General features: G+C 41.4%; 2 protein-coding genes and 1 non-coding gene across 3 annotated transcripts in view; 2 read left to right on the top strand and 1 right to left on the bottom strand.

Annotated features, from left to right (window-relative positions):
• Positions 1–27,844, top strand: part of RIMKLB (ribosomal modification protein rimK like family member B) — a 156,166-nt gene that overhangs the window by 18,637 nt on the left and 109,685 nt on the right. The window lies entirely within an intron of this gene.
• Positions 1,460–10,500, bottom strand: AICDA (activation induced cytidine deaminase). Its single transcript, XM_021690405.1, has 5 exons — positions 10,423–10,500; positions 4,700–4,847; positions 2,932–3,202; positions 2,585–2,700; positions 1,460–2,185 (listed from the first exon to the last, which is right to left on the bottom strand). The coding sequence occupies exons 1-5, from the start codon at positions 10,464–10,466 to the stop codon at positions 2,132–2,134; spliced, it is 633 nt and encodes a 210-aa protein (XP_021546080.1). The 5' UTR covers positions 10,467–10,500; the 3' UTR covers positions 1,460–2,131.
• On the top strand, positions 8,139–8,243 carry LOC123324966. Its single transcript, XR_006540142.1, has one exon. It is a non-coding gene; the product is annotated as a U6 spliceosomal RNA (small nuclear RNA).

Below are 27,844 nucleotides of genomic sequence, written 5' to 3'. Positions count from 1 at the left end.
TATCATGTTCCTACTTCATTCCTTTTTATGACTGAATAAAATATTGTTGTATGGATCTAGCACGTTTATTTATCCACCCATCACTTGATGGAACATTTGGTGTTTCCTTTTTTTTTTTTTGGCTATTATGAATACTCCTGCTATAAATATTCACGGAAGAGTTTTTGTTTCAACGTATGCTTTTAATCTCTTGGATATATACCTAGAAGTGGAATTGCTGGGTGATATCTGTGTTCAGCTTTTGAGGAACCACCAAACTGTTACCCATAGCAGCTGCACAATTTTACATTTCCACCAGGTAACATATGGAAGGTTTGTTTCTCCATCTTGAGCAACGATTGTGATTGTTTTTGATGTTGTTGATAGCCATGCTAATAGTCTGAGTGGTATCTCACTGGCTTTGATTTCCCTAAAGACTGAGGATGTTAAGTACCTTTCATGTGCTTATTAGCCATGTGTGTATCATCTTTGGAGGAATGTCTATTCAAGTCTTTTGGCCATTTTAAAATTAGGTTGTTGGGGTTTTTTTATGAGTTGTAAGAGTTCTTGGTGTATTCTGTCTACTAAACTCTTACCAGGTATATTATTTGTAAATATTTTCTCCCATTTTGCAGATTGTCTTTTTACTTCCTTGCTTTTCTTTTGATGCACAAAAGCTTTTAATTTTAAAGAAGTCAAATTTCTCTCTTTTTTCCTTCTGTTGCTTGTGCTTTTGCTGTCATATTTAAGGGACTTGATCATATCCAAGGTCGTGAAGATTTCCACCTGTGTTTCCTTCTAAGGGTTTTATAGTTTTAGTTCTTGCATGTGGTATGTGGTAAGAGATCCAAATTCATTCTTTTGCATATAGATATCCAGTTGTTCCAGCACAGTTTGTTGCAAAGGATTATTCTTTCTCCTATTGATTAGTCCTGGCACCCATTTGTAGTTGTAAAGCAACGCAATTGTGCATTCAACTTGTCTTGCAGATCTATTTATCTGCATTGCAAGGGTTGCTAGGTAATAACTGCACAGTGATATGGTTATTTTTTAATATTTTTCTTAGTCAAAGAGAGTTGTTACAAAGAGGCACTTTCTGCCATGTTGGCTCCCTACATTTTGCTGGAGAAAACACTATTTCTTTGTAATGAATGCTCTGTCATCCTTCCTTTCCAAATGTTACTCTCTTTTTGTCACACTGTCCTACATAGTGAACATTTCTTTGAGAGGAGCATCGCATACATACAAAAAGTCGGAAATGTTGGCCTGGTTGACACTGTTCAAGTTACGAGACCCACTGGAGAGGACAGATTTTTCTTTTCTCAACACTGAAGCAAGTCCTTTCCAAGTGTTACCTAATTAAATGTGAAATTTATGGTTGCGGTTTCTGACCTATGGGCTTCTTTAAAAGGATCTATGTTTCCAGATGTGTTAATTGAGGCATCAACTAACTTTTAGAGTGTCTTCTTCACAGTCCTCATTCATTTTAAGATCCTTTATTATAAAATAGCCTGAAGGTGATCATGCATATTTCATACCAAGAAAAAAATTGTCTTATGTACAAACATAAAAACATACCTCAGACAATGAAAACATACAGTGCATGCTTAGATATTAATGCCTTGGGAAGATGTTTTGGGGTTACAATTACCCAGATCCTTTCATTAGGAGGTTCTGTATAGATCATGGACTGGTGCAAGTTTGTTCACTTGAAAGGGAACCCCAAAGGAAAAGAGTAGAAAAATATATCACTAATATCATTGAAAACTCCGTATGAATCACATAATAAAGGATACATATTATAAAAACATTTGATCTTCTCACCATGCTTTTACAGATTTACCTTTTGTTTCCTCCCTCAGTCATAGAACACGGCACTTTAGGCGCTCCCAGGCCCTGCAATTCTGTTATTTCCCAGTAGGGGGCGCTGTTGCATTAAAAGCTGCACCAGTTGCAGCATTTCCCTGGTGGGCCTGTGTTCCTTCTGTACTTTCAAGACGGTTTTTTTTTTACAAAGTCCTGTAATGAATATTTTCTCTCTAAACTCTTAAGAAAATGAGAGTTGAAGAAAAACGGAATTCTTGAAAGATTGTCCTTTTACCCACTGTCTTCAGAGGTGGTTAATTTTAAGTGACATTCTTGGAGGTTGATATCAAAGTCCCAAAGTACGAAATGCATCTCGTAAGTCATCAACCTCATACAGGGGCTGTAAAGAAAGAAAGAAGCTGAGTGATGTATTTGTAACATCGTGGAAGAAAGTAACTTGGGAGGGGTAGGAAGAGGAGAGGAAGGAATTCTACCTGAAGGAAAACAGAATCCTGAGGAGAGTCTAACGGAGAGAGTTGTGGGTGATGAAAGAGGGGAAGGGAAGGGCATCTCAGCAGAGGGCTCTGAATTGTGAAACAAAAGAGCAAATTCAAATGTAGGAGAAATAACACACACAAAAAAGACACAGTAACGGCTTTCATCAGAGAAAAAATGAGAGTGATACCTACACACACATGCACAGACAATGTAAAAAATATGCTAAAGGAAAATTTAAGTAGCTCCAGGAAAAGATGACTTTGGAGAGAGAAAGAAAATGAGAAGCAAAGAAGCCCCTTACCAAAAGAATGCGTCGAAGCTGTCTGGATAGTCGAACGGAATTTTCGTGCAATCCCTCCCAGGCTTTGAAAGTTTTTTCACGATTTTCCACAAAAGTATTCCAGCAATAAAAATAATCTTTAAAAAAGGAGGGGCATGGGGTAGCAGATAGCTCAGATCCCAAATAGAGAGGAAAGAAAGAAAACCCTTCCCCCCCACCCCACTTTTAAATCTCATTTCCTGCAAAGCCTGGTGTCCAAGCCTTAATTCTCTTCCTCCTATTCTAGTCAATTTTTGGCTGAATTCCGCACCCCCCCCCCCCGATTTTTCTCCTCTGAACTGCAATCCCAAACGAGGTCCCCTTCACACCTTTGAAGGTCATGATGGCGATCTGGACCCCCGCGCGGTGCAGCCGCCGCAGCCCCTCGGGCTCAGCCTTGCGGTCCTCGCAGAAGTAGAGGCGCGCGGTGAAGATCCTCAGACTGAGGTTGGGGTACCCTCTCAGAAAGTCGGCCACGTGCCGGGCACAGTCGTAGCAGGGGCTCCAGGAGGTGAACCAGGTGACGCGGTAGCACCGGCCAGGGTCCAGGTCCCAGTCGGAGATGTAGCGGAGGAAGAGCAACTCCACGTGGCAGCCCGACTGCGGACAGAGCAGAGGACTTAGGTGACGTTTAGTGACCTTTACTGCGGTGCCGGCAGCTTTATGGTCACTAATTCATCTGCCTCCCCCAGTAATCTTTTTTAGCGTGTCTGCAGTTTGGGCCTTAGGTTACAACAGAACAGAAAAGCAGGAGGATGCGATGAGTCTGGCTGAAGTAGCCACAGTGTTCCAGAGTTTTGAGTTGTGTTCGCGAAGTTACTTCTGGCGCGTTTGTGGAGAAAGAAAATGGCCTGTTGCTGTAACATTGTGGAAATACACCAGACCACTAGGGGGAGGTAGGAAACATATGGTTGAGGACTGGAAGGGGTAAAAGAGATTAGGCTAAGGCCAACAGAGGGGTGTTGTAGGAGAGGTAATAGGACTGCTATGGGTTCAGAACAATTAAATAATGTGATTGCTCATCCTATGATCCCTGTGATTGTAATAATTGCGCAATAATGAGATAGAGCAAATCTGCATAGTATTGCCAAAAAGTCATTAGTCCTAGAATCTGAAAGATCTAGGTTTCATTTCCTGGCATCACCACTCAGGTGACTGGGACAACTCATCCAACTCTTGGATCTTCTCAGTCCTCACCAATAACATGGCCTGGTATCGATCGTGAGGAATAAAGGAGAAGGAAAGAAAGGGTTGGTAACAGCAAACCCTTCTCCACTTAGAATGTGTCACATCACCAAACAGGAAAGAGATTAGAATGTAAAACAACTGAAGTGAGATAATTTACACAATACAAATGGAGGCAAAGGAAATTGAATCATAAAATAAACACTTAACAGTGAGCCAGACAATGTCCTTCCACCTATGGATTCTTCCCTGGGATCCCACCAGTATCAGATCTCACTGCCTGTTTTGAGACATGAAATACTCAGATTATGCAAACCCATCTGGATGGTGAAGTCGCTTGTAAATATAATTCTCTGATAGATGCTGAGAGATTGATTTAATTAATCGACCAATTGAGGCTTCCCTGAGTATTCTGGGTCTCACCATGCTGAATGTACTCATTGGCCTATGATCTATGTAAGCAGGAGGGACTAGAAATCATTAGGGAAACAGAATTGAGTCATTAATTTTTCCTACTTTTTTCTTAATTTTCCCAAAAATTTTAAAGAAAGGGAATTTTCACATTTAAATTTAGCTTGAGTGAGCTGACAATATTCTTCCAAATCAAAAGGCTCTTATATTTGATTTCCTTAATCTCAAAGGCAATTCAGGTGCTGGGGAAAGGGAAGGAAAGTTTGGGGGCAGTTACTCTTGGCATTGAAGCAGGGTGTCACAGTAATGTGCCCAGCATGATCAGGGAGGACATGAAATGGCATGCTTTGGGGCATACCTGTTCTGGTTTCATGGATATAAAAAAGAAAGAGATTTGAGAAATCTGGTGGAGACCTAAACGTGAAGCAGGGTGAAAGTAGTACTATCTGAATATGGTTCTGAAAGTGCCCGAAGTCTAGCTTGGAAGCAACTAATTGATACCTTGTTTCGAAGGTGACCAAAGTCCAGTGAAAAGGAGGTGGCGCTATCCCGCCGCTTCACCACGTAGCACAAGTAGGTCTCATGGCGACCCTTAGCCCAGCGGACATTCTTGAAATGGTAAAGAAACTTCCTCTGCTTCATCAGGAGGCTGTGGGTGAGGAGAGGGAGGAACATTCAGGAGTAGCGCTCATTCTCCTGGCTTTCCTTCAGCTTTTAAAAATATCTGTAATGACTTGAGCCAAACCAGAGAAGATCCTCTTCTTACTTCACTGGATGCCTGAGACTTACTGAACTTGGAATCCATTATAAAACCCTCTTCATGCTTATATTTAAGACCAATTGAGGGGCTCCTGGGTGGCTCAGTCAGTTAAGCGTCTGCCTTCAGCATGATCCCAGCATCCTGGGATCGAGTCCCACATTGGGTCTTTGTTCAGTGGGGAGTCTGCTTCTCCCTCTGCCTGCAGCTCCCCCTGCTTGTGCTCACTCACTCTCTCTGACAAATAAAATCTTTAAAAAAAAAAAAATTGAGAGGTAGCCAGAACCCCCAAATGGTATGAACTCGCAGGACAGTCTCCTCTCATAGCTGTCTGTTAGATGCTGACAACTTGGACTTACAAACCTGTTCCTCGGTTCCATAATTTTTTCGGAGTTCCCCTCTAAACTCTACCTAAATGTCCAATATGTACTTCAAACCCAGCCTGACCAAAACAGTAATTCCTAAAATGTCCTCTGTACTGACTATCCTGTCTCTCCTTACTTTTCCATCTCAAGTAACCAGGCGAAAAGCTTTGGCTCATCTTTGATTCTTCTTCATATTTAATGATCTAAATTTATTGATTCAAATCTCTTTTTTGTTTTTCAGTATTTTTATTTTTTAAACCTCCAAATATTTCTTGAGTCTTTTTTTTTTTTTTTAAAGATTGTATTTATTTATTTGAGAGAGAGAATGAGACAGAGAGCATGAGAGAGGGGAGGGTCAGAGGGAGAAGCAGACTCCCCGCTGAGCAGGGAGCCCGACGCAGGACTCGATCCCGGGACTCCAGGATCATGACCTGAGCCGAAGGCAGCCGCTTAACCGACTGAGCCACCCAGGCGCCCCATATTTCTTGAGTCTTTGTACCTGCGCTATTCCCGCTGTTCTCTGCTTACTCTCAAAGCCCTCACCTTTCGGCTTATCTCTTGTCCTGGCCTCTAAGCTGGTCTGTCTGGCCCCAGTCCCTCCAAAAGAACATTCTCCGTGCTGTGCCAGAGTGATCTCACAAAAGCCCAGGCGTGACCATGTCATTTCTATGTTGAAAAATCCCCAGTTGAATCTCCTGTGCCCACAGGATAAATCCCAAGCTCTAAGATGGTATTTAGGCCAGTTTTTACGTTTGATCATCAACTCTGCATTTCTAGCTTCCTCTCCTGCTACTTTTTCCCTTCCCCTCCTATCTTCAAGGCCTATGCAGCTGATTCCCTGGTGCTAGTGTCGGATCCTGTGGCTTTTTCTTTCCAGTCACCTTGCTGATGCGCTTCCTCTCAGTGAATGCTTTCCTACCTTTTTCCACTGGACAAAACTTACATATCCTTCAAAGCCAGTTCACAGTTCAACTCTTCTTTCTCACCACCGCTTATCCCAACATTTCTAGGCAAAAAATCGAACACTTAACAGCAACAAAAACCCCTCCTGTAGTTTCCCTTCATTCTCCAGTTTATCTCTGTCAAAGCCCTCATCCTCTGTTACCAATTGATCACTGACATCTCTGTCTCCCCAATTGGATTTTTTGTGTTTTGAGGCAGAAAGTATCACTTTATGAGAAAAGATTTCTTTTTAATATCAGAGTAATATTTGTTAACTTGTATAATACAAAAAGTTGAAAGTTTTACATGTAAAAATACTAAAGAATTAAAATTTAGGGACACCTGGGTGGCTCAGTGGGTTAAGCATCTGACTCTTGATTTCAGCTCAGGTCATGCATAATCTCAGGGTTGTGAGAGTGAGCTCGCATTGGGCTCCCCCCTCAGTGTGGGAAGTCTGCTTAAGATTCCCTCCCTCTGCCCCCCCCCAACTTGCATGCACATCACTCTTTAAACATTAAACAAAATTTAAATTTAAAAAATTTAAAATTTAGGATACAGTGTCAAATAATTCGACATAGTATCTAATAAAAATTACTGTTAAAAATTTTTTTCTGGTCTTCTTATAGGCATGTTTACATGATTTTGATTATACTGATTTCATATGCAATTTTGCATCCTGCTGCCTTTTTAGCTTGGCAATATAATCTATTACTCTGTGTTGCTCACATGCAGGGACTTGCTCTGGTTTCCATATGCCTAGCAGTGTTTTGCATGTCATAAGCACTAAATTGAATTGAATTTGTGGAAATACTCTTGGCTAACTGCAGTTTCTTTGCAGTTGTGGACATAAAACAAGCTATACATGTGGTTGATACCAAAGCACTAATGATGTCTCTCTCGTTTTTGTCCCTAGTCTTTTCCAGAAATGTATTCATCAAGTTGTGGAGATCATGCTGCCACCTAATGGCAGTGGGCAGAAGTGCAGTAAACTTGTAAAAGTAAAGACCTAGGCAAGGATTTGAATACGGTTTGCTGGCAAGAGAATTGAAACTTTTTTCACCTTTATTTATTTTTTTTTTTTAAGAATTGAGGTATAATTTACATACCTCACCCATTTAAAACGTGCGATTTTATGAGTCCTGGCAAATGTAAACACCCAAAACTGCAACCACAATCAGGACACAGAACATTTTCAGGGCACCCTTCCCCAAAATTTGCTCATTCACCTTTTCAGTCAGTTCTTCCCCAACCCTCTACGCAACGACTAATCTGCCTTCTGTAACTCTACATTACTATCCACTTCCTAGAATCCCATATAAGTCCTACATTATCTCTTACTTTGTGTCCAACTTCTTTCACTTAGCATAATGAATTTGAAATTCATTTGCGTTGCATGTATCAGTAGTTTGATCCTTTTTACTGCAAAGTAATATTCCACTGCATGGCCATAGCACATTTATCCCTCCACCTGTAGATGGACATTTGGATTGTTGCCACTTCGGGGCTGTTGTGAAGACAGCTTCTACAAACATGTACCAGTCTTTGGGAGGACATATGTTGAGAATTAATTTTAATGCAGTACATGTGATAGACCGTGAAGTTAAAAGTTAAATACCCAAGCATCAACCTTAAGAGTTAGGTAAACACAGATGAGTTTTTTATAGCTGTCTCAATTTAAATGTCGCGCTTCACACACATGAAGCTTGTTGAAATACACTTTAGGCAGAGAACTAGATTTATCACCAGTATACACATTATACCAAACAGTATAAAAATTGTTGAATCATATTATTTTAGAATTAAAAATTGGCAGGAATCTGACATAATTGCTAACAAAGATCTAATGATTGTTGGCTTTACTTTAAAATGACAATTTTATTGCTTGCTTTGGCAGTACATATACTATATTGGAGCAATACAGAGATTAGTATGGCCCCTGCACAAGGATGACACGCAAATTCATGAAGTGTTCCATATTTTTTGACCAAGATCGTAAGTTTTGATGGTGAAAACATGACATTTTCATATACCAAAAAATAAAATAATTTTATAGTAATCATCATAGCACTTACCACCATTATTATTACTGTTGTGACATAATTTGCATATAGTCATTAGCATATATAAATTGAATACATAATAAGTGCTTAATCAATACTGAAGTAAAAGGGGGAAAAAAATCTCTTGGCTCAGTTTTAAACTGATAGCATCATTCCTTACTGATAAATTTCTCTAAACAGTTAACCTGCCCTCCTGGGCTGTCCAGCTGAGAAAGGGGTGGAGGGGGGTACTGTGTCATGCCCAGGCATTAGGTGGGGATCTGCTGCTGGGAGAAAGCAAAGGTGTTCTGGGAGTATAGGAAAGGACATGGCTTAGGTAAGAGAATTCAGATGGACTTTTGCCTTCTGCTCACATGAAAATACGTAGTTCCTGTTTCTATCAGAAGTGACCAGTCACAGTGAAGCGAATTGCTTGATGGTGACCTTTTAATTAACTTTCTTGGTTCATCACTTTTTTTTTTTAAAGATTTTATTTATTTATTTGAGAGAGAGAGAATGAGAGACAGAGAGCATGAGAGGGAGGAGGGTCAGAGGGAGAAGCCGACTCCCTGCCGAGCAGGGAGCCCGATGCGGGACTCGATCCCGGGACTCCAGGATCATGACCTGAGCCGAAGGCAGTCGCTTAACCAACTGAGACACCCAGGCGCCCCGGTTCATCACTTTTAACTGTAGCTAGGAGCCCGTTTCAAGTACCCTCTTCTCTTAGTTTCTCTTTTGGGTACGAAGGACTTTGTAGGGGCAGTTTTTCAAGCTCACAAGTCGACAGCTGCCCTAGACAGCTGTGCTCCCTGAGGCAGAACATCGCTGCATCCCCAGCAATGCAAACCGGAGACAGGTGGGTTAAAAATAATCATGACCGAGTCCTCTCCTGTCCTGTGCCATCACTAATGCCCTCTGCAGATGTTCTTTTCCCTAATGATAATTATGTATTTCCCTTTTTCTCCTGTTCCGTTTCATCTTTTCTCCTTGTTGCCTTTGAATTTCAACTATTAATTATTGCTTTGCATTTTATTATATACAGATATTTTCATTGAACCCTTTACCTCTGACTTAGACCTCAGATGAATTTTCAAAATCTCATTGCAAGCTGAGCAGACAGCTGACATTTTTGCCCTCAAGAAAATTTTCTGAAGAACATTGAGTCTTCCATTAAAAATCTTAATTCTGGGGACACCTGACTTGCTCAGTCGGTGGAGCGTGCGACTCTTGATCTCAGGTTTGTGAGTTCGAGCCCCACATTGGGTATACAGATAGATTACTTAATAATACAGTCTTCAAAAAGATTTTAAAAAATAAAATCTTAATTCTGTAGTCTAAATTCTTTATAAAAGTTAAATTGAGATAAAGTATATGGATTAGGTATTCTCATATTTGTAGTAATCATAAAAGTAGGAATAAAGTTAAGTTGTGATAATAACTTGTCATAAACTACATGTGAAAACATTGTGTAAATCTTACAAAATACATTTTAAGAAATAAGTTAGCAGTGTCTGAAGAAATTGAAAGACTAAGTAAATAGTAAAAATGCCATTAACTGCCTAGTGATTGGAACTATAACATTAAATAACTTGACTGAATTTTTCTTCCTGTAATAGGTATATACCAGCATAGTGACTTTTCAAGCAGTTTTTAATATTGGCATTAAAAAAATATTTTCCTTACTATGTAGCTAAATTATTCAGTAAAGGCTCCCCAGGAAAGTTTACAAAGTCCTTTTGCAATTGAATATTTACAAAATTAGTATTACAATTTCCACAACTGTCTTTAGTATACTAGATTATTGCTATTACCTCTTCATGATTTGAATCGTTAAACATTTGCTATGTTAATATTACCATAAACTAGTCCTAACTGCAGTACATGGCCATACATGGCCCATAAAAGTTCTTTTGGGTGTGGAAGAGAGACAGAACAGAGAGAATTAGGCAGAGAGCATGTAAGATCTGAAGAGATGAGACAGATCCAGAAAAATAAATGTACATATTGACCAAGCAGTGAGTCAGATAGTGAGAGGAGAGAAAGGGATAGCTCCTGATCTGAAAACTCAGATGTGCTCTGAGAGAAAAGCCAGGGCAAGCACCAACAAGGAGACTGCTTTACCTGTCCATAGTGGATTCCAGAGTGTCTTTCTTAGTCTTAGGCATGGGAGGCTTGCCTCAAGTCCTGCTGCTTCACTGAACTCTGTCTGGCAAGGCATTGGCCCCACACATTCAAATTTGAGCTTACCCTTCTAGGCTCCTCCCCCCAGGCATCATCACCATCAGGTACCCCAACAGCCTTCCTCCTGTTTGGGTCCAAAAAAGATGGGCGGGGCTGTCATACAGAGTCACGTGGGTAAATGACTGAGGGCCACTCTGCTTAATGTATAGGTTCCTTTAGGGCTACATCTCTAAAAATCCAGTCTATGCTCCACAGGCAACAAAGATCAGGAGAGAGTAGCCATAGACACTTTGGAAATTGTGTTCCTGATGACAAATAATATCTTTAATTTTTTTAAAAAGATTTTATTTATTTGTCAGAGAGCACAAGCAGGGGGAGCGGTAGGCAGAGGGACTCGATCCCAGGACGCTGGGATCATGACCTGAGCCAAAGGCAGATGCTTAACCAACTGAGTCCCCCAGGTGTCCCATATCTTTAATTTTAAAAGCATAATAATAGTAATGTTCACTCAAGTAGCATATTGCACCCTGTTAGCTAAAGTATCTATTCCCTTGCTTAACTGCACGCTGTCTCTCGACCAGCACTTACAGCTGCTGCTTTGTGGCCAAGCAAGTAAACTCAAGTCAGTTATATAGGACTTAGGAATAGAAATTTTGCATCCTAAACCAATGATTTTTTTCCCTTTCTGATTGCATTATAAGAATTGCTAGAAGACTAGATGATTGCACAAGAGAATTTTGCAAAAGCTGTCTTTTCCACGAAAGTCATATATGCTGAATTCAGAAGCAGCAGCATCCCAGACCATTAAAGAAATGTTTATTTCATCAGACAGAATCAGCATCTAAATGACTGCATTGAACTTGGAACACAGGTTGGGCTTTTCGAATAAAAGGCTTTAAATCCCTGCCCTCATACAATTTGGTCTATTAAAGATTTGGCTTCTCCCTCCAACTTCAGTCTGTATGCATTCTATTTCTTCATTCAATAGAAAATACCTAACTACGTGATGGAAACTGGGTACTGGGGATACAGTGGTGAGTAAAGCAGCTAGGGTCTCAGCTCCCTTCTTACCTCAAGGCTTTAAATACCATCTATACATTGATTCCCAAATCTCTAGCTCTAGCTTGGACTACTTCCTTGAACTCAGGACAAATGCAAACCACTTCTGCCTCAGCATCTCCATTTAAATATCTGATGGGCATCTCAAACCTGCCTCAAACTGAGCACCTGTTCTCTCTCAACACACCCGTTCCTTTTGTCATCTTTCCTATCTTGGTGGTGATGTCACCCCTCCCACGGCTCTGGCCAACCTGGCAGTCTTCCTTGATTGCTGTCTTCCTTTTAAAGTCCAGTCCATTAGCAAATCCTGTTAACTCTACTTGCAGATTAAATCCAGAACTGACCACTTTCCAACACCTCCAGGTCCGAGCAACCTGGATTGCTGCATTTAGCCTCCCAACTGCTCTTCCCGTTTCACCCTCCTTAAATTACAGTCTATTCTTTACACAGGAGTCAGGGTAATCCTTTCAACAACCCCCCCCCTTTTTTTTTTAAAGATTTTATTTATTTGAGAGAGAGGAGAGAGGAGGGAGGGAGAGGGAGAAGCAGACTTCCTGCTGAGCAGAGAGCCGGATGTGGGGCTTGATCCCAGAACCCCAGGATCATGACCTGAGCCGAAGGCAGACGCTCAATGGACTGAGCCACCGAGGCGCACCATTGAAACCCTTCAGATCATGTCACTCCTCTGTCAATACTCTCCATGTCTCCCCATTCTCTCAGTAATAGCCAACATCCTTACATGACTCACAAGACCCTCTACCATCTGCCCCTGCTTTACCTCTAAATTTTACCTTCAGGGGCACCTGGCTGACTCAGTTGGTAAAGCTTGCAATTCTTGATCTAGGGGTTATAAGTTCGAGCCCCAAGTTGGGTGTAGAGATTACTTTAAAAAATAAAATCTTGGGGCGCCTGGGTGGCTCAGTTGTTAAGCGTCTGCCTTCGGCTCAAGTCATGATCCCAGGGTCCTGGGATCGAGCCCCGCATTGGGCTCCCTGCTCTGCGGGAAGCCTGCTTCTCCCTCTCCCACTCCCCCTGCTTGTGTTCCCTCTCACTCTGTCTCTCTCTCTCTGTCAAATAAATAAATAAAATCTTTAATAAATAATAAAAATAAATAAATAATAAAATCTTAAAAAAATGATCACCTTTAATTCTCTCCCTTGCTTACACAAGGAACACCCACTCCTACCCCACTTACTGATCCCCCTGCCTGGAGTGATCTTTCCCTGTATCTCATTATGGGTTTTTTTTTTTAAGCTTTTATTTTAATTCTAGTATAGCTAACTGTTGTATTAGTTTCAGGTGTTATATCATTACAGTTTGATTTCCTTATTTATGTCTTAACTCAAATATGTCCTTGTAGTTGAGGATTTTCCTAGCTACCATGTATCTAAAATTTCAACTGTAGCCCACAATCCTCACATTTCCTCTTTCCCTAATTCATACTTCTTTTTACTACTTATCACAAAATGCGCTGTGATCTCTGTTCCTCAGTGAATCTTAGTTCTATGAGGGGAGGGATTTTTGTCTTTGTTTTCCTCCACGACGATATCACTAGTACCTAGTACCTGCTTGGCCTATAGTAGACACTGAATGAATGTAGAATGGATGAATCAAGAAGGATCTCATGGACCTTACATTCAAGTGGGAAACAATAATCAAGTAATCTGTAAATACGTCATTGAAACAGATGTTTACTATGAAAGGAAAGTACACATCACATAACCAGAAACTGGCCAGCCCATGATCACTGGAAGGACTCCTGGTTGGGAGATGGTAATAGACAATGTCTTAACTCCCTTCTCAGTCCGAGACTCCCTGATGGTTGGGTTATGGAAGAAAGGCAGTATTCACTACTTCATCTTAACATTCCATGCTCTGACCCAGAAACTTTATAATTACATCCTTTGTTAAACCATAGAAGTTTAGACTTTCCGATTTGCCCTACTCTTCCCTTCACACTATCAAAGCTGGGACATTAAGGGAAATTTCTGAAGTGGGTTAATGCATAGAACAGCTAGTAGTTTTGAGAGCTTATTATGGTTAGACATTATACTAAGCACTTTAAAGACAAAGTAAACGTATTTAGGAAAACTGTGGTGGGACAAAATCTCTTGTATGCTCCTGAGTTGTGCTCCTGGTCACTGATTCTATAGATTGCAAATTCTGCTTTGCTTCATGGTGGGTACCCAGCCAAGGATGGCCTGATGCTAGTTCACTCTCAGGACTCTCTTAAGGAGGGAATGGATTTAATGCAGGGAAGCCTCACTAAGCTTTACGAGGCTATCTCTCACTTGCCTCCAATAAACCACACCAAAATGCAAAGGTACAGCAGATTTCACTGAAGTGTTGGAGAAATCCAAGGGAATAATACACGTGAAAGAAGTCATAAATTAATAGGCTAATTTTGGCTTTTTATAGTTTAAGAAAGAATTTCAAAAGAACTAGGCTCTTCACAGGACTCTGCTCAAGACCACACCCATTCCTGCCCTCCAGTCTACTCCTCTTGGTCAAAAAGCCTCTATTTCTCACTTCCACAGGGAAACTCAACCTTGGATTCTCCTGGATTATTCTCACCCATGGATCCATTTCCTATCTAGACATTTATTTCTCCAAGTCTTTATTTCTGAAAAAGATTCTAAGGGCACCAGAAAGTGACCTTTGGTGCTCTGAATTCCATGGAACAGATGGGTGGGGGCAGAGGGAAGGACACTTCACAAATTCCTCTGCAGAGACCACAGTGGGGCAGGGCCACAGGCAAGTTGATTCCTTTAAATTGTCTCCTCAGATAAGAGTTGGGCCTTTACCATATTTTTATCCAGTTGTCCAGAGAATTACACACACACACACATCCTCCCAAAAGATAAATATTAATTTTTAGAGATGGTAGTATCTCCAAATCCAAAAAATAGAAATTTCCGATCGGCCCAAAACTTTTCATGATTATGCCAAACTGTATTTAGTTCCCGTTATGTATTCTCTCATCAAATTATACCCCTTTGTTCCAGCCAGAAATAAGAAAACTGGCCCATTGCTGATCCACGTGCCTCTTTGTTTGGTTTTGGTTTGATTTGTTTTCATTTTTTGCAGTTTTAATCATTTCTAAGTGTATAATTCAGTGGTGTTAATTGTATTCACAGTGTTGTACAATCATCACCACTGTCTGTTTCCAAAACGTTTTCATCACCCCAAAAACAAACTTCATAACCATTAAGCAATAACTCACCATTCCCTCCTTGTACATCCTGGTAACCTCTAATCTACTTTCTTAATTTGCCTACTCTAGATATTCCATGTAAGTGAAAAACACACAAGGTTTGTCCATTTGTGTTTGGTTTATTTCACTTTGTCAGTTTTCAAGATTCATGATACAGCATGTATCAGAACATCATCCCTTTTTATGGTTTATACATTTACAATGTTCCATTGTATGTATATAGCACATTTTACTTATCCATGCATCTGGACACTTGGGTTTCCACCTTTTGGTTATTGTGCATAGTGTCGCAATGAAGATTTGCATACAGCATGAGTCCTTGTTTTTTTTTTTTTTTTTAAAGATTTTATTTATTTGACACAGAGACAAAGAGAGCACAAGCAGGGGGAGAAGCAGGTTTCCCTCTGAGCAAGGAGCCAGATGCGGGACTTGATTCCAGGTCCCTAGGACCATGACCTGAGCTGAAGGCAGCGGCTTAACTGACTGAGCCACCCAGGCGCTCCTGAGTCCTTGTTTTCAAAACTAGAAGTGGAGTCACCTTCTGAATGACATAGACATACACGCGTGCGCGTGCACACACACACACATATTCTGGCTGAGGGGTGCCTAGCTGGCTCAGTTGGTACAGTGTGCGACTCTTGATCTCGGGATTGTGAGTTTGAGCACCACGTTGGGTGTAGACATTAGGAAAAAAGTAAAATCTTGAAAAAATAATTCTGGCTGAAACTGTGATCACTTTAAAAGACCCAACGGCTCCTCACATAGGGGCCCTCCTTTCTACTCAGCCTCTGGCTGGGGAGAGATTTTCATTCTACTTTTCACAAGCCCATTTAATAGCTGAGAAGTAGAAAAGCTACACATAACTTCTGAACCCAAGTCAGCAGTTCTTCCGTACTGTCCATGCAATACTATCAGGCTGGTAAAAACAACCCCACAGAACCGTAATCAGTTTGAACATACCAGCTCAGCAATCTTCATCAGAGCTACAGAGAAGGATTTTCCCCCTGTATTACTGTATCACTTAGAAGTCGGTTTGGCTAGATATGTCAGGCAAACTCAATGAATTACTTAATGGAAGATAGAATTTCTCTCCCACATAAAACATGTAGATGTCTAGCAGGGAATTTAAATCTAATTGAAACATGCATTTTGGAGCTCTTTATTTTTATCAACAGTATCTGTGGGTCACCTTTTTAGCCAGGATGTTTTTCTCATCTCAGTTCAGTGATGCGGCATGAGTCTCAGCCAGGCACCACTGGGAAATGAAATGCTGCATATCGGAAACCATACAAGAACAGGGGTGTGGGAAAGAATATAGGAAGGTGGCTATGGGTGTACTTCACTGGTTCAGGTGGTGGAGCATATGACTCTTGATCTCCAGTCTGGGATGTAAGTTTGAGCCCCACGTTGAGTGTGGAGATTAATTTTAAAAAAGATAGCTATGGAGTCAATTCCTCCAAATTGGTTTCTGAGGTAGAGTTACCCGTGGATATTTACTTCATCTCTAAAGCAGATTTGATACGATGTTGGCAAAATCTATGAACACAACATAAGTACATTCTTGTATATCTCCTGCTTGAAAATCTTTTCAGTGTATAGACTTAAAAAGATTTCTCCAACAGATGTAAAAGTTTTAAATATTTATTACTTGAATTGAAAATGAAGTTTCTGGGGCGCCTGGGTGGCTCAGTTGGTTAAGCAACTGCCTTCGGCTCAGGTCATGATCCTGGAGTCCCTGGATCGAGTCCCGCATCGGGCTCCCTGCTCGGCAGGGAGTCTGCTTCTCCCTCTGACCCTCCCCCCTCTCATGTGCTTGCTCTCTCTCATTCTCTCTCTCTCAAATAAATAAATAAAAATCTTAAAAAAAAAAATTTGAAAATGAAGTTTCTGGAGAGAGGATGTTTTGATGTTCTGCTTTGAGGGTAATTTAAAAAGTACTCTTGTAAGTTATGAATAAAATCTTAGAAAACTGAAATTCATTCAGTTAATATTTATTGAAGGCCTACTATGAGAAAGCATAAGGCTGAGCTTATGATGCACATTGTAGTTCTTCAAGGAATTCATAATTTTGTTTGAAGTTTTAAAGCTAGACAAAATAACTTACATGACAATATAAAAGAATTAAATATCAATGGAAGACAAATCTAAAAATTACAGAACCAGGGGCACCTGGGTGACTGACTTGGTTGGGTGTCCAGCTCTTGGTCGGCTCTGGTGGTGATCTCAGAGTCATGGGATTTGGCCCCATATTGGGCTTGGCATTCAGCAGGGAGCCTGCTTGTCCCTCTCCCTCTGCTCCTCCCCACAGTCCCTCTCTCAGATAATCTTTTAAAAAATAAAAAATAAAAATAAAAATTACGGAATCATATTTCAGAGTCGAGGAACTTTAGTGTATATATAGCCCTATGCTTCTCAGAATGACATATGCTTATTTGGAGATACACTTAAATATGAGTGCATGACCATATATCAGATCAAAACTGCAGGATAAATATGTCGTGCTATCCTAGAACATAAAAGCTTTCCAGAGATTAGGGGGAAACAGCAATTTTGGTTTTTTATTTTATTTATTTATTTTTTTTTACAGGCCCCACTCAGGAAAGAATGCACCAAATACCCCTTGCATTTTTTAAGCAAATGACAAAGACCTAGTTTACCAGCTTTACTTTTTTAAACCTAAGCTTAATGTTACATATTTAAACAATTGTCAAAACTTACTAAGTTGCCAGCAGTCATAAACAACTAGAAAAACAGTCTCAATTTACATTAAATGAGAAATGTATTACCATTAATGCATTAATATCTCTCACTACTAAATACTGAAAAAAATATTTTTTTGTGAAAAATTCATCCTGGCAATGTCTACTTCACAGTGTATGGGGTGCCTGGGTGGCTCAGTCGTTGGGTGTCTGCCTTCGGCTCAGGTCATGATCCCAGGGTCCTGGGTTCGAGCCCCGCAGCGGGCTCCTTGCTCAGCGGGGAGCCTGCTTCTCCCTCCCCCACTCCCCCTTCATGTGTTCCCTCTCTTGCCGTGTCTCTCTCTCTGTCAAATAAATAAATAAAATCTTAAAAAAAAAAAAAAAACAACTTCACAGTGTATGAAAGAATCCTGGTCACCTTGCTTTACATTTAAAGTAGAATATAATATGCACATTCATTTTCCTTATATTATATGGCTTTTCCCCAATATCCTCTCCCACCCTCATGTAAAAAGTAAGAGTTCTCAAAACATGGAAGATTTCAAAGATGATTCTCCCTTGTAGGTAGAGTAAGCCCACATTTGGAAGGCTCACAAGTGTGATTGCTAATATAGCATCATGTAAATGTTAAGAATAAAACAGATTCCAGGGAAATTTCAGCCTAATTTGGGTTGTTTGGGATTATATCCTCAGATCATCAGCATTTATTACCTTTTTTTAAAAAATATTTTATTCATTTATTTGAAAGAGGGGAAGAGAGCATGCAAGCACACGGAAGGAGAGGGAGAAGCAGACTCCCTGCTGAGCAGGGAGCCTGACTTGGGGCTCGATCCCAGGATCCCAAGACTATGACCTGAGCCAAAGTCAGACGCTTAACCGACTGAGCCACCCAGGGGGCCCATTTTACTCTTTTATAGGGGGAAATATGAATAACAATGGTTCTCTAATTCTCCATAGAAAGCATGAATCCTAAAGCATCCCAAGCAGTTGTCTACTAACCTCTTGTATAATTCCAATAACAGGACATACATCACCCACTTCCATGAGCTCAGGTGGCTACTGTGTGTGAATGTGAAAGCATGGTATTTGGAATATGTGGAATGTGCCTGCTAAAAACTTAACCGTCCTCTCTCCAGGTAACAGAAGCACCATGAGCAAAGGCAGGGACTGTGTGGATGTGCTTCATCTGTTTTAGCAACAATGAGTAGTTTAGTTTGGTTTGAGTGATGGCTCATAACAAAACAATGACGACAGATAAAATTGAGATGGTATTCATATTTCGTGTAAGCTTTTTTTAAAATTTTTTATTTATTTGTGAGAGAGGGAGGGAGAGTGTGCCATCGTGCACAAGTGCGCGAGCACGAGCATGGGGGGAGGGGCAGAGGGAGAGGGAGACGCGGGACTCCCCGTTCAGCAGGGAGCCCGATATGGGCTCGATCCTTGGATCCTGGGATCATGACCCCAATCGAAGAGAGACACTTAACTTACTGAACCACCCAGGCACCCCTCATGTAAGTTTCTTAAGGAAAGCTTTTGAACAAAGTAGAGAGTTCTATACCTTGCACAACGACTATAAATAAAAAGCTATTGAAGAGGCATGATTTGTTCAGCATAAGAAAATAATTTTTTCCCCCCAGAGGCTGTATTCCCTGCTTCCCTTTCTCTTAAAAGAAGGAAAATTACATCTCTTATAATTACAATAGCATTTTTTTTTCCCTGGGCATTTGGAGTTGGTGCAGTTAAAAAGACCATTTTTTGAGGTTTCATTTTGCTTTTTTTTTTTTTTTTTTTTTAAAAATTTTTTTTTTTTTTTTTGAAAAAGAGAAAATGAGAGAGAGAGAGAGCACATGAGAGGGGGGAGGGTCAGAGGGAGAAGCAGGCTCCCTGCCGAGCAGGGAGCCCGATGCGGGACTCGATCCAGGGACTCCAGGATCATGACCTGAGCCGAAGGCAGTCGCTTAACCAACTGAGCCACCCAGGCGCCCTCATTTTGCTATTTTTAAAACTTATTTTCCTTACTAATTACCCTCTCCCCTCACCAACTTCCCTTGAAAAACCACAGGACAACCTGGTTAGTTTATTTTTAACAAAAACAACATGACTTGGAAATTATGCCTCCAGTGGCTGAGTGAAGTTTTGGACATCTGGACTTCACCACTGCTGATCTTCATCATGGGAGGCTCGAGGTGAGGTTTCATTCTGGCCAGCGTGTGAGGCCAAAAGGCCCCCTGGGAATCCTCCAGGGCACACATTCCTGGGTCTGTGAGCCAAGATGCTCAGATAATGACTCCCCAGGCCACTATTTTTGGGCACCAGGTAGATTGTTCAATATGATACTTTCTTGTTTTTGAAAAAGCCCAAAAAGGGATCCATGTGGGTGAAGTGTGGTTTTTGGAGTGCTTTAACTTCTGCATTTCCTGATTTTTGTTTTTCTCAGTTGGGTGCCAGACACATTACTGAATTTCTCTGGGGTATGAACAAGTTGAGGGACAGACCTTTAAGCATATACAGGAATTACTCATTCACCTTCTGCTGTGCAGCTGCCCGGGTCTCAGTGAGGTTGAGAGAACAAACAAGTATTCATCAAAAGCCTAGGGCTGGGCACAGGGCTGAAGAAAGTTATTTTCAGTGGGAAAAGTCACGAAAGAAGCTTCATTGATCATGCACATGATGAAAAATAGTACAGAGTAGTGGGAAAAGTTGGGTTTTGAAATTAAGCACATTGAGTTGAATCGTCTCTGCCACTTCCTAGCAGAGTGTCTGCGTGTGTCTGTTTCAGTTTCCCCACATGTAAAATGTGGGGGGAAAAAAAAGTAGTAACAGCTAATCTTTAGTGTGCACATACTTTATGCAAGCTTCTGTGCCAAGCATGTTGCATATATTAAGTATAAGAGGTGGGGACTATTACCCCAATTTTCAGCCATGAACACTGAAGCTCAGATATGAAACAACTATCCTGCAGGATTGTTAAAGATAATGTAAGCAAGGGACGCCACACGATGCCTAGTGCATGGCAGATATTCTATAAAGAACTGGTTTTATAAAATATCTTATAGAACTGATAAATTTAGAAGGTCAGATATTTTAAAAATATCAGCCGGGATCATCAGCACGTTATGGGAGCACATGGTTTTCTGATTAGTAATAAAATGTGAGTGAGGAGTTTTGAGGTTCTCACACTTCAGTGACAGTGAGTGTATAAAATTGCAGATTCTGGTCTTTAATCCCTAAAGAGTTTATTCAGTAAGTCTGGAATGCAGCCCAGGTTCTCTGCCTTTCTGACAAGCAGCCATTCATTCCAAAGCAGGTGGTCTGGTTGGAACCTAACTTTGAAAAATATTGGCCTAGTTGAACTCAAATCTCTCCCAGCTCTAAAATTCTGTGTTTGTATGACTTCGCTCTACAATTTTGTGTTTATATGACTTCACATAGTTTTGAAAAATTGGAGAGTGTTTGCTTCATTGCTTTTTAGCCAATTGAAATGCCAGGGAAAATTAGAGATGCTCCAAATAACATGGAGATCTTTTCTCTTTTTGTGGGAAGGTACATTCCAAAGACCAAATTCCATGTTACTTGTTTGCTCAGTGATATAAGGAATGATGATTCCCATCTTGACAAAACTGCTCCGAAGTGGATAAGGGACAGTTCCTAAAGAAAGCATAGCATATTAGAAACAATATGTTACCTGTGGAATTGCCATTCTCCTCTATTTCTCTCTAAATAATCCTGAACAGTTGAAATCAAATCACCCTCTGCTCTAAGGAAGTCCTGGCACCATATTGGCAAATTCTTCCTCTGTTTTTGTAGAGTCTGTGCTGATTATTGCCTTTCTTCTCAATAATTGTTCTGTCACTGATAATTAAATCACACCCTCTTGGTTTTATTATAGTCAGTATTCTTGATGAGATTTGAGAAACAGCTACTTGATATCAGCAGCTCCAAATTGTGTGTAGCCTGGTTTTCTCTTCCCCCACAACCCTCACATCTTCCCTCCTCCTCTACTCACCCATACATTGGCCAAAAGTACCAACAAAGATCTCTTCCCTTTACCAGAGGGAGACTGGAAGAGCCAAACTATATCAGTAATAGTAGAAAAAAAACCACCACTAACTCATCCAGTGCACTCAGCATTTTGGTTAATTTATTCAGCATGGTCCTGTCTCCCACACATCTTGGTTACTTTAGACCTCTGTCCACAGGTTCCACAGACGAGGTATGGCTACAGCATATGAAGAAGTCAAAGTTCTCCCTGTTGAGAAAGTTATCTTGGATATGCTCTGTAACTAGTTGTTTATGCCCCAAAGAAATAACCTTTTTTTAAAAGATTTTATTTATTTATTTATTTGAGAGAGAGAGAGAGAGAGAGGGAGAGTGCCTGCATGCAAGCAGGTGGAGGAGCAGAGGAGGGAGAGGGACAAGCTGACTGTGCTGACCTTGGAGCCTGACATGGGCCTTGAACTCAGGACCCTAAGATCATGACCTGAGCCAAAACCAAGAGTTGGACACTTAACCAACTGAGCCACCCAGGCACCCCTTCATACAGATCATTTTAATAAGCATGGTTATGGCAGACACAAAAGGTCACAGAGTATATGATTCCATTTATATTAAATATCCAGAATAAGTGAATTCTGAGAGGCAGAAAGCAGATTGGTGGTTTCCCAGGGGCTGGAAGGAGGAGGAATAGGGAATAACTGCGTAATGGATATGGAGTTTTCTTTTGGGGTGATAGTTTTGGAAGTAGGGGGGGCACCTGGTTGGCTCAGTCAGAAGAACATGCGAGTCTTGATCTTGGGGTTGTGAGTTGGAGTCCCATGTGGGGTGTAGAGATTACTTAAATGAGTAAACTTAAAAAAAGTCTGGAAGTGAAGAAAGCAAAGGTGATTAACACCCTGGGACAGAAAAGAGGAGTAGTAATGGGAATGGGAAGGAAGAACTCAGATATAAATGGCAAGTTCACCAACACTTAGGGAGTAGGTGCTAATGGGAACTGAAGGCTGTGGTCACGGCTGTACAAAATTAAGGACCTCTTTATTTCTGAACAGGAGGAAACACAGTATGTAGTATAAATTAAAGCATTGCTTTATCTCTAATCAAAAATTAAACCTGAAAAGAAACAAAATGTATGCCATTGCAGGAAACAAAAGGTGTTATTCAAAGCAGAAAGAAACAAGTTGAGTAACAAGTGACTCTACTCTCATTGAGGGAAGGCACCGTGTCTTACTTGACTTTGTAGTCCCAGCAAGGTGCCAGGCATAGATAGTCAAAAGTTGCTGCTGATCTCTCAGCTCCTCTTCTATTTAAGATTTTTTATTTATTGGGGCGCCTGGGTGGCTCAGTTGGTTAAGCGACTGCCTTCGGCTCAGGTCATGATCCTGGAGTCCCTGGATCGAGTTCCGCATCGGGCTCCCTGCTCGGCAGGGAGCCTGCTTCTGCCTCTGACCCTCCCCCCTCTCATGTGCTCTCTTTTTCTCATTCTCTCTGTCTCAAATAAATAAATTTTTTTAAAAAAGATTATTTATTTATTTATTTGACACAGAGAGGCACAGTGACAGAGGGAACCACAAGCAGGGGAAGTGGGAGAGGGAGAAGCAGGCTTCCTGCTGAGCGAGGAGCCCGATGTGGGGCTCGAACCTAGGAACCCAGGATCATGACCTGAGCCGAAGGCAGACGCTTAACGACTGAGCCACCCAGACGCCCCTGTCAACTCTTTTTCTAACTATCTAATCCACTTAATCTAAACAATGGTCCTAAGTGTTTGGTATCATTGAGTTCTCCTGAGGCATGGAAAGGTTAGGATCATAATGACGGAGTTAGGATTTGCATCCAGGTGGTTTAGCTCCAGAGTTTGTGCTCTGAAACACTTGCTATATTTCCTGAAGGAATCAACGACACAATAATTAAAAGATTGACTAGTCAGCAAACATATGGATTCTCTTTATCCTTCTGAGGAGAGGAAAAAGTACGAACCTCTTTGGCATTTCCAATGTTCTTCTGGCCAGATTCGTAGCTCTCAACCACTTGGTGTCTGCCAAAAATTCCCCAGTAACCTAGTTCTTGGGTAGTTTATGGCAGTGTGGGAAGGCAAGCACAAGGGCTTTCAGCCTTCATTCATGATCCCGGGTTCCTGGGATCGAGCCCCGCATTGGGGCTCCCTGCTCCGCGGGGAGACTGCTTCTCCCTCTCCCACTCCCCCTGCTTGTGTTCTCTCTCTCGCTGTGTCTCCCTCTGTCAAATTAATAAAAATAAAATCTTTAAAAAATATATTTTATTTGAGGGCGCCTGGGTGGCTCAGTTGGTTAAGCAACTGCCTTCGGCTCAGGTCATGATCCTGGAGTCCCGGGATCGAGTCCCGCATCGGGCTCCCTGCTCGGCAGGGAGTCTGCTTCTCCCTCTGACCCTCCCGACCCTCCCCCCTCTCATGCTCTCTCTCTGTCTCTCTCTCTCAAATAAATAAATAAAATCTAAAAAAAATAAAAAAAAATATATTTTATTTGAGAGAGAGAGAGCAATCAGAGGGAGGGGAAGGGACAAGCTGACTCCACACTGAACACGGAGCATGACCCAGGGCTCAATCTCATGACCCTAGGATCCTGACCTGAGCTGAAATCAGGAGACGGATGCTTAACTGACTGAACCACCCAGTTTACCGTATTTTTAATTCCAATTTTTTAAAAAGTCTAGAGTCTCTTACAAACCTTTCGCAACTCATTTATGACCCTTAAAAAACACCTTTGTCTTCAAATCTTCCTTTTGCAGTGGAACCAACATTAACCTAAGTTTTAGCATTCGTGAGTTTGGCCATGGTTCCACTGCGCTAAATTTTATGAAGTCGGTGGCACCTCTCCACTGCTCAAAACCTTGTTTTCTGTCAGGAAAAATGGGAGCAATAATCCCTTTAACTGCCCACCTCGTGGGGTTGCTCTTAGAATGAAATACGAGATTCGTAATAAACAACCTGATAAAAAAAATTTTGAAAGTTAAATTTAATCTGGGCTAGTTGGAAAAGGAGGTGGCATCATGCAAATCGCCGTTCACCACAACAAGGACCGAAAAGTTGAGCTCAGGGCCCCAAGAGCTAGGGCATCTACCGAAGGCTGGGCAGGCTGAACAGGTTTCTGGCCAGATGAACCAATCACACCTTCAACCAAGTTGTGCCAAAAAGGTTTGACTCTCTCCAACCAGTCGCCTCGGACCCTTCTGCGGAACATTGGAAGATGAAGCTTCCTGGCCGAGATGACAAAACAGCTGTGGTTGTAGGGACAGTAACAGAGGATGTTGCGTGTGCCCAAGGTGCCAAACTGTATCTGTGTGCACTGCACGTGCATGGCCACGCCCAGAGACGCATCCTCAAGGGCAGAGATGAGATCCTCACCTTAGACCAGCTGGCCCTGGACTCCCCCCAAGGGCTGTGGCGCCAGCCCAACCTGCGCTCCCGTCCTCTAAAGGGCTGAGAGATGTACAAGCATTTGGGCAAGGTCTCGTGAAGCAGGCACGACCACACCAGACCCCTAAGCACATTCCAAGGGACGTGTTTGCCAGAGGTGGAGGGGCCTGTGGGGGGCTACAAAAACTAACCCGAGATCCTGCTCTCCTGTTAAAGATTTTGGATGGTGGGGAAAAAAAATTTAAATTAGAGACAAACTAGTATTGGTGATATTTACACTCTTTGCAGGTTTGCACACCTGTCTGCTCAGTGGCTAATCAGCAAGGGTTATCTCATTCTGTTGCAAAGGAAGGAAGAGTAAACCTACTCAAGAACATTTAGGGAGAAACCAATCCATTTAAGTAGAAAAAAAATCTTACTGTTATATTAAATATATAATGTTACAGGTGCTGACCCTTTGGAATACATGATCTTGTTCATTCTCAGAACAACTCCGAAGGTAGATGTACTCCCATAAATTTACAGGTGAGCAGCTATTCACTTAGGACACACAACTAGTGAGTGCTACATCAGGACTGGCCCTGAAAGAAACATGAATTCCTTTATGTTGAAATGAACAGGATGATGTAAATATATATTTTATTATACCTAGAACCATGTTGATTTTAGTGTAGGTGCCCCATGCATAGATGCATATATTTTTTAGCTGCTATGTGACAAGAAAAATTATTCCTGCCCTGCGTCAGTAGAAGATACTGTGATTCTTATGAATTGTACTTACACATATAGTTTATAATTTATGAATTATTGTACATTACCACTTATTACAATGTGCCTCATCTTCCCCAGTTTTTGTGAAATAATGGCAACATAAGAGCATAGTTTAACATTACCAAGTTATAGGGGCGCCTGGGTGGCTCAGTTGGTTAAGCAACTGCCTTCGGCTCAGGTCATGATCTCAGGGTCCTGGGATCGAGCCCCGCATTGGGCTCCCTGCTCCGCGGGAGGCCTGCTTCTCCCTCTCCCACTCCCCCTGCTTGTGTTCTCTCTCTCGCTGTGTCTCTCTCTGTCAAATAAATAAATAAAATCTTAAAAAAAAATTTACCAAGTTATAGATTACCTTCCAGCAAAGTGGTTTCTCTGAATAACCAGTTGAGGAGTTGTCATTCATGATTTTATATGAACATTTTCGAAGTAATTTTTGTTTTCAACACCTATTGACTTTGAGGTTAACATTATACATTTTCATAAGCTTATTATATTAGTAATACTTTGTTGGGACACCTGGCTGGCTCAGTCAGTGGAGCATGTGACTCTCAATCTCAGGGTTGTGAGTTTGAGCCCCACGTTGGGTGTAGATATTACCTAAATAAATAAATCTTGGGGGAAAAAAAAAAAAACATTTTTTTCCCTTCTTCTGAAAATCTCATCCCTTTTGGGAAATGGATGGGTAGGTATATGAATGTAATTTTATACAAATGGAAGAAAACTTTTTCTGGGCAGTCCTCATTATCCTTCATTGTAACTCATGTGTTTGACCCTTAGGGACAGAACAACATATTAGGAAACAATGTATAATGACACAGTTGATACCTCAATGCCCATCAATCCCTTAAGTGTCATTCAGGCATTTTCCATTTAACTGTTAGCTTGCATTTGCTCAAAGTTCATCTGTTCTTCTTTTTCCGGGTTAAGGCAAGAGGCGAATCTCACAAATTTAAGACCATCCTGAATTCAGTCCTCATGGTTCATCATGTAAATTTAATAATGTACCCCACAAAGCTACACATATGGTAGGTAAACCTGCAGAAGCAAGGAAAAGGGAGAGGAAGGAGAAAATTAAGACCTGCAGGACCCCCTGGGTTAGGAAAAAACCCAGAACCTTCCTAAAGTGATGGGACAAATTGAAAGAAAGAAAGAAAAAAAACCTTTATCGGCTATTTAAAAAAAAAATTGAGGGTTTGAGGTGAAGTGAAGCTCAATTTGTCAACAGGAAGCTATGGGCTCTGCACCTCTATTTATATAAACAGCATTTGCTTTTTCCATCTTAGGTTCTGCCCAGAAGTTGTTGTCTGACCACTGCTTCTGGCTCTGCTTGACTGGTTTTTAGAAAAAAAAAAAGAAAGAAAGAAAGAAAAAAACTGTGGCCACATGTTCCTTTCTCTACCACAGAGAACCTCAATAAGTCACTTTCCCTGATGTTTGGTTAGTGAAAATGCTAAATGATACAGGATTTCAATGTTGATTGGAGCATTGTATTTTTAACCACCTCCCTGAGTTGACAAAACTATGGGGACAGTCCTGCCTCTCTTCTGCTGTGCTCCTGATGTCTTCCCATTCTACCATGTAAAGTTCCAGGTCTCTCGGGACCTCTTGGCCACACTTTACAAATCCCCTTTCCCCATCGGATCTGCGAATTCCCATCTTCCAGTGTCCTGGTCCCCTGCCCTGATGCCAACCTGCCATTACTGTCCCATCTGCTAACTCCCCTTCTCTGGTGCTCTTCTGTCTTCTGTTTCTTCTCAGATTTCTTTCTTCACTGGTTTACAGCTGCTTCAGTACCAGAGGAAGGGTAACCTTAAAGGTGGCAAGTTGTTTGCACCTCTGCCCGGGTGGAACATAGTTGCTTTGACACAAACACCCTGAGGCAGAGGAAGGAGGAGCCTGTGGCTAGCAGCATCCACCGCTTGATGTCATCAAAAGCAAGGCCCAGAAGTGGGGAGACCAGCTGGGGTTTGCACCATCTGCCTGTGAGTCAAAAGAATACTTAGAGAAAGTGTGCATGGAACTATATTTAGAGTATAGTGCACACTTGAATTTCCCATTCAGGGAGAAAGGAGAATTTTCATAAGCATGCAGTATGGGAAAAGTTGGGCTCAGAGCAGGATCAGCTCAATTTTGGACGAGAAAACAGGAGTAAACCTCATGGGTGGGCAGATGAAGCTGCTATCTTTCAAAGTACCAGAAGGCATTCAATCTCAAAAATTGCTTAAAGATACCTTC

Source organism: Neomonachus schauinslandi, chromosome 5 (genome assembly GCF_002201575.2).
Source record: "Neomonachus schauinslandi chromosome 5, ASM220157v2, whole genome shotgun sequence".
Classification (NCBI taxonomy): Eukaryota; Metazoa; Chordata; class Mammalia; order Carnivora; family Phocidae; genus Neomonachus; species Neomonachus schauinslandi.
This window is presented reverse-complemented; position numbering and strand designations above follow the sequence as displayed.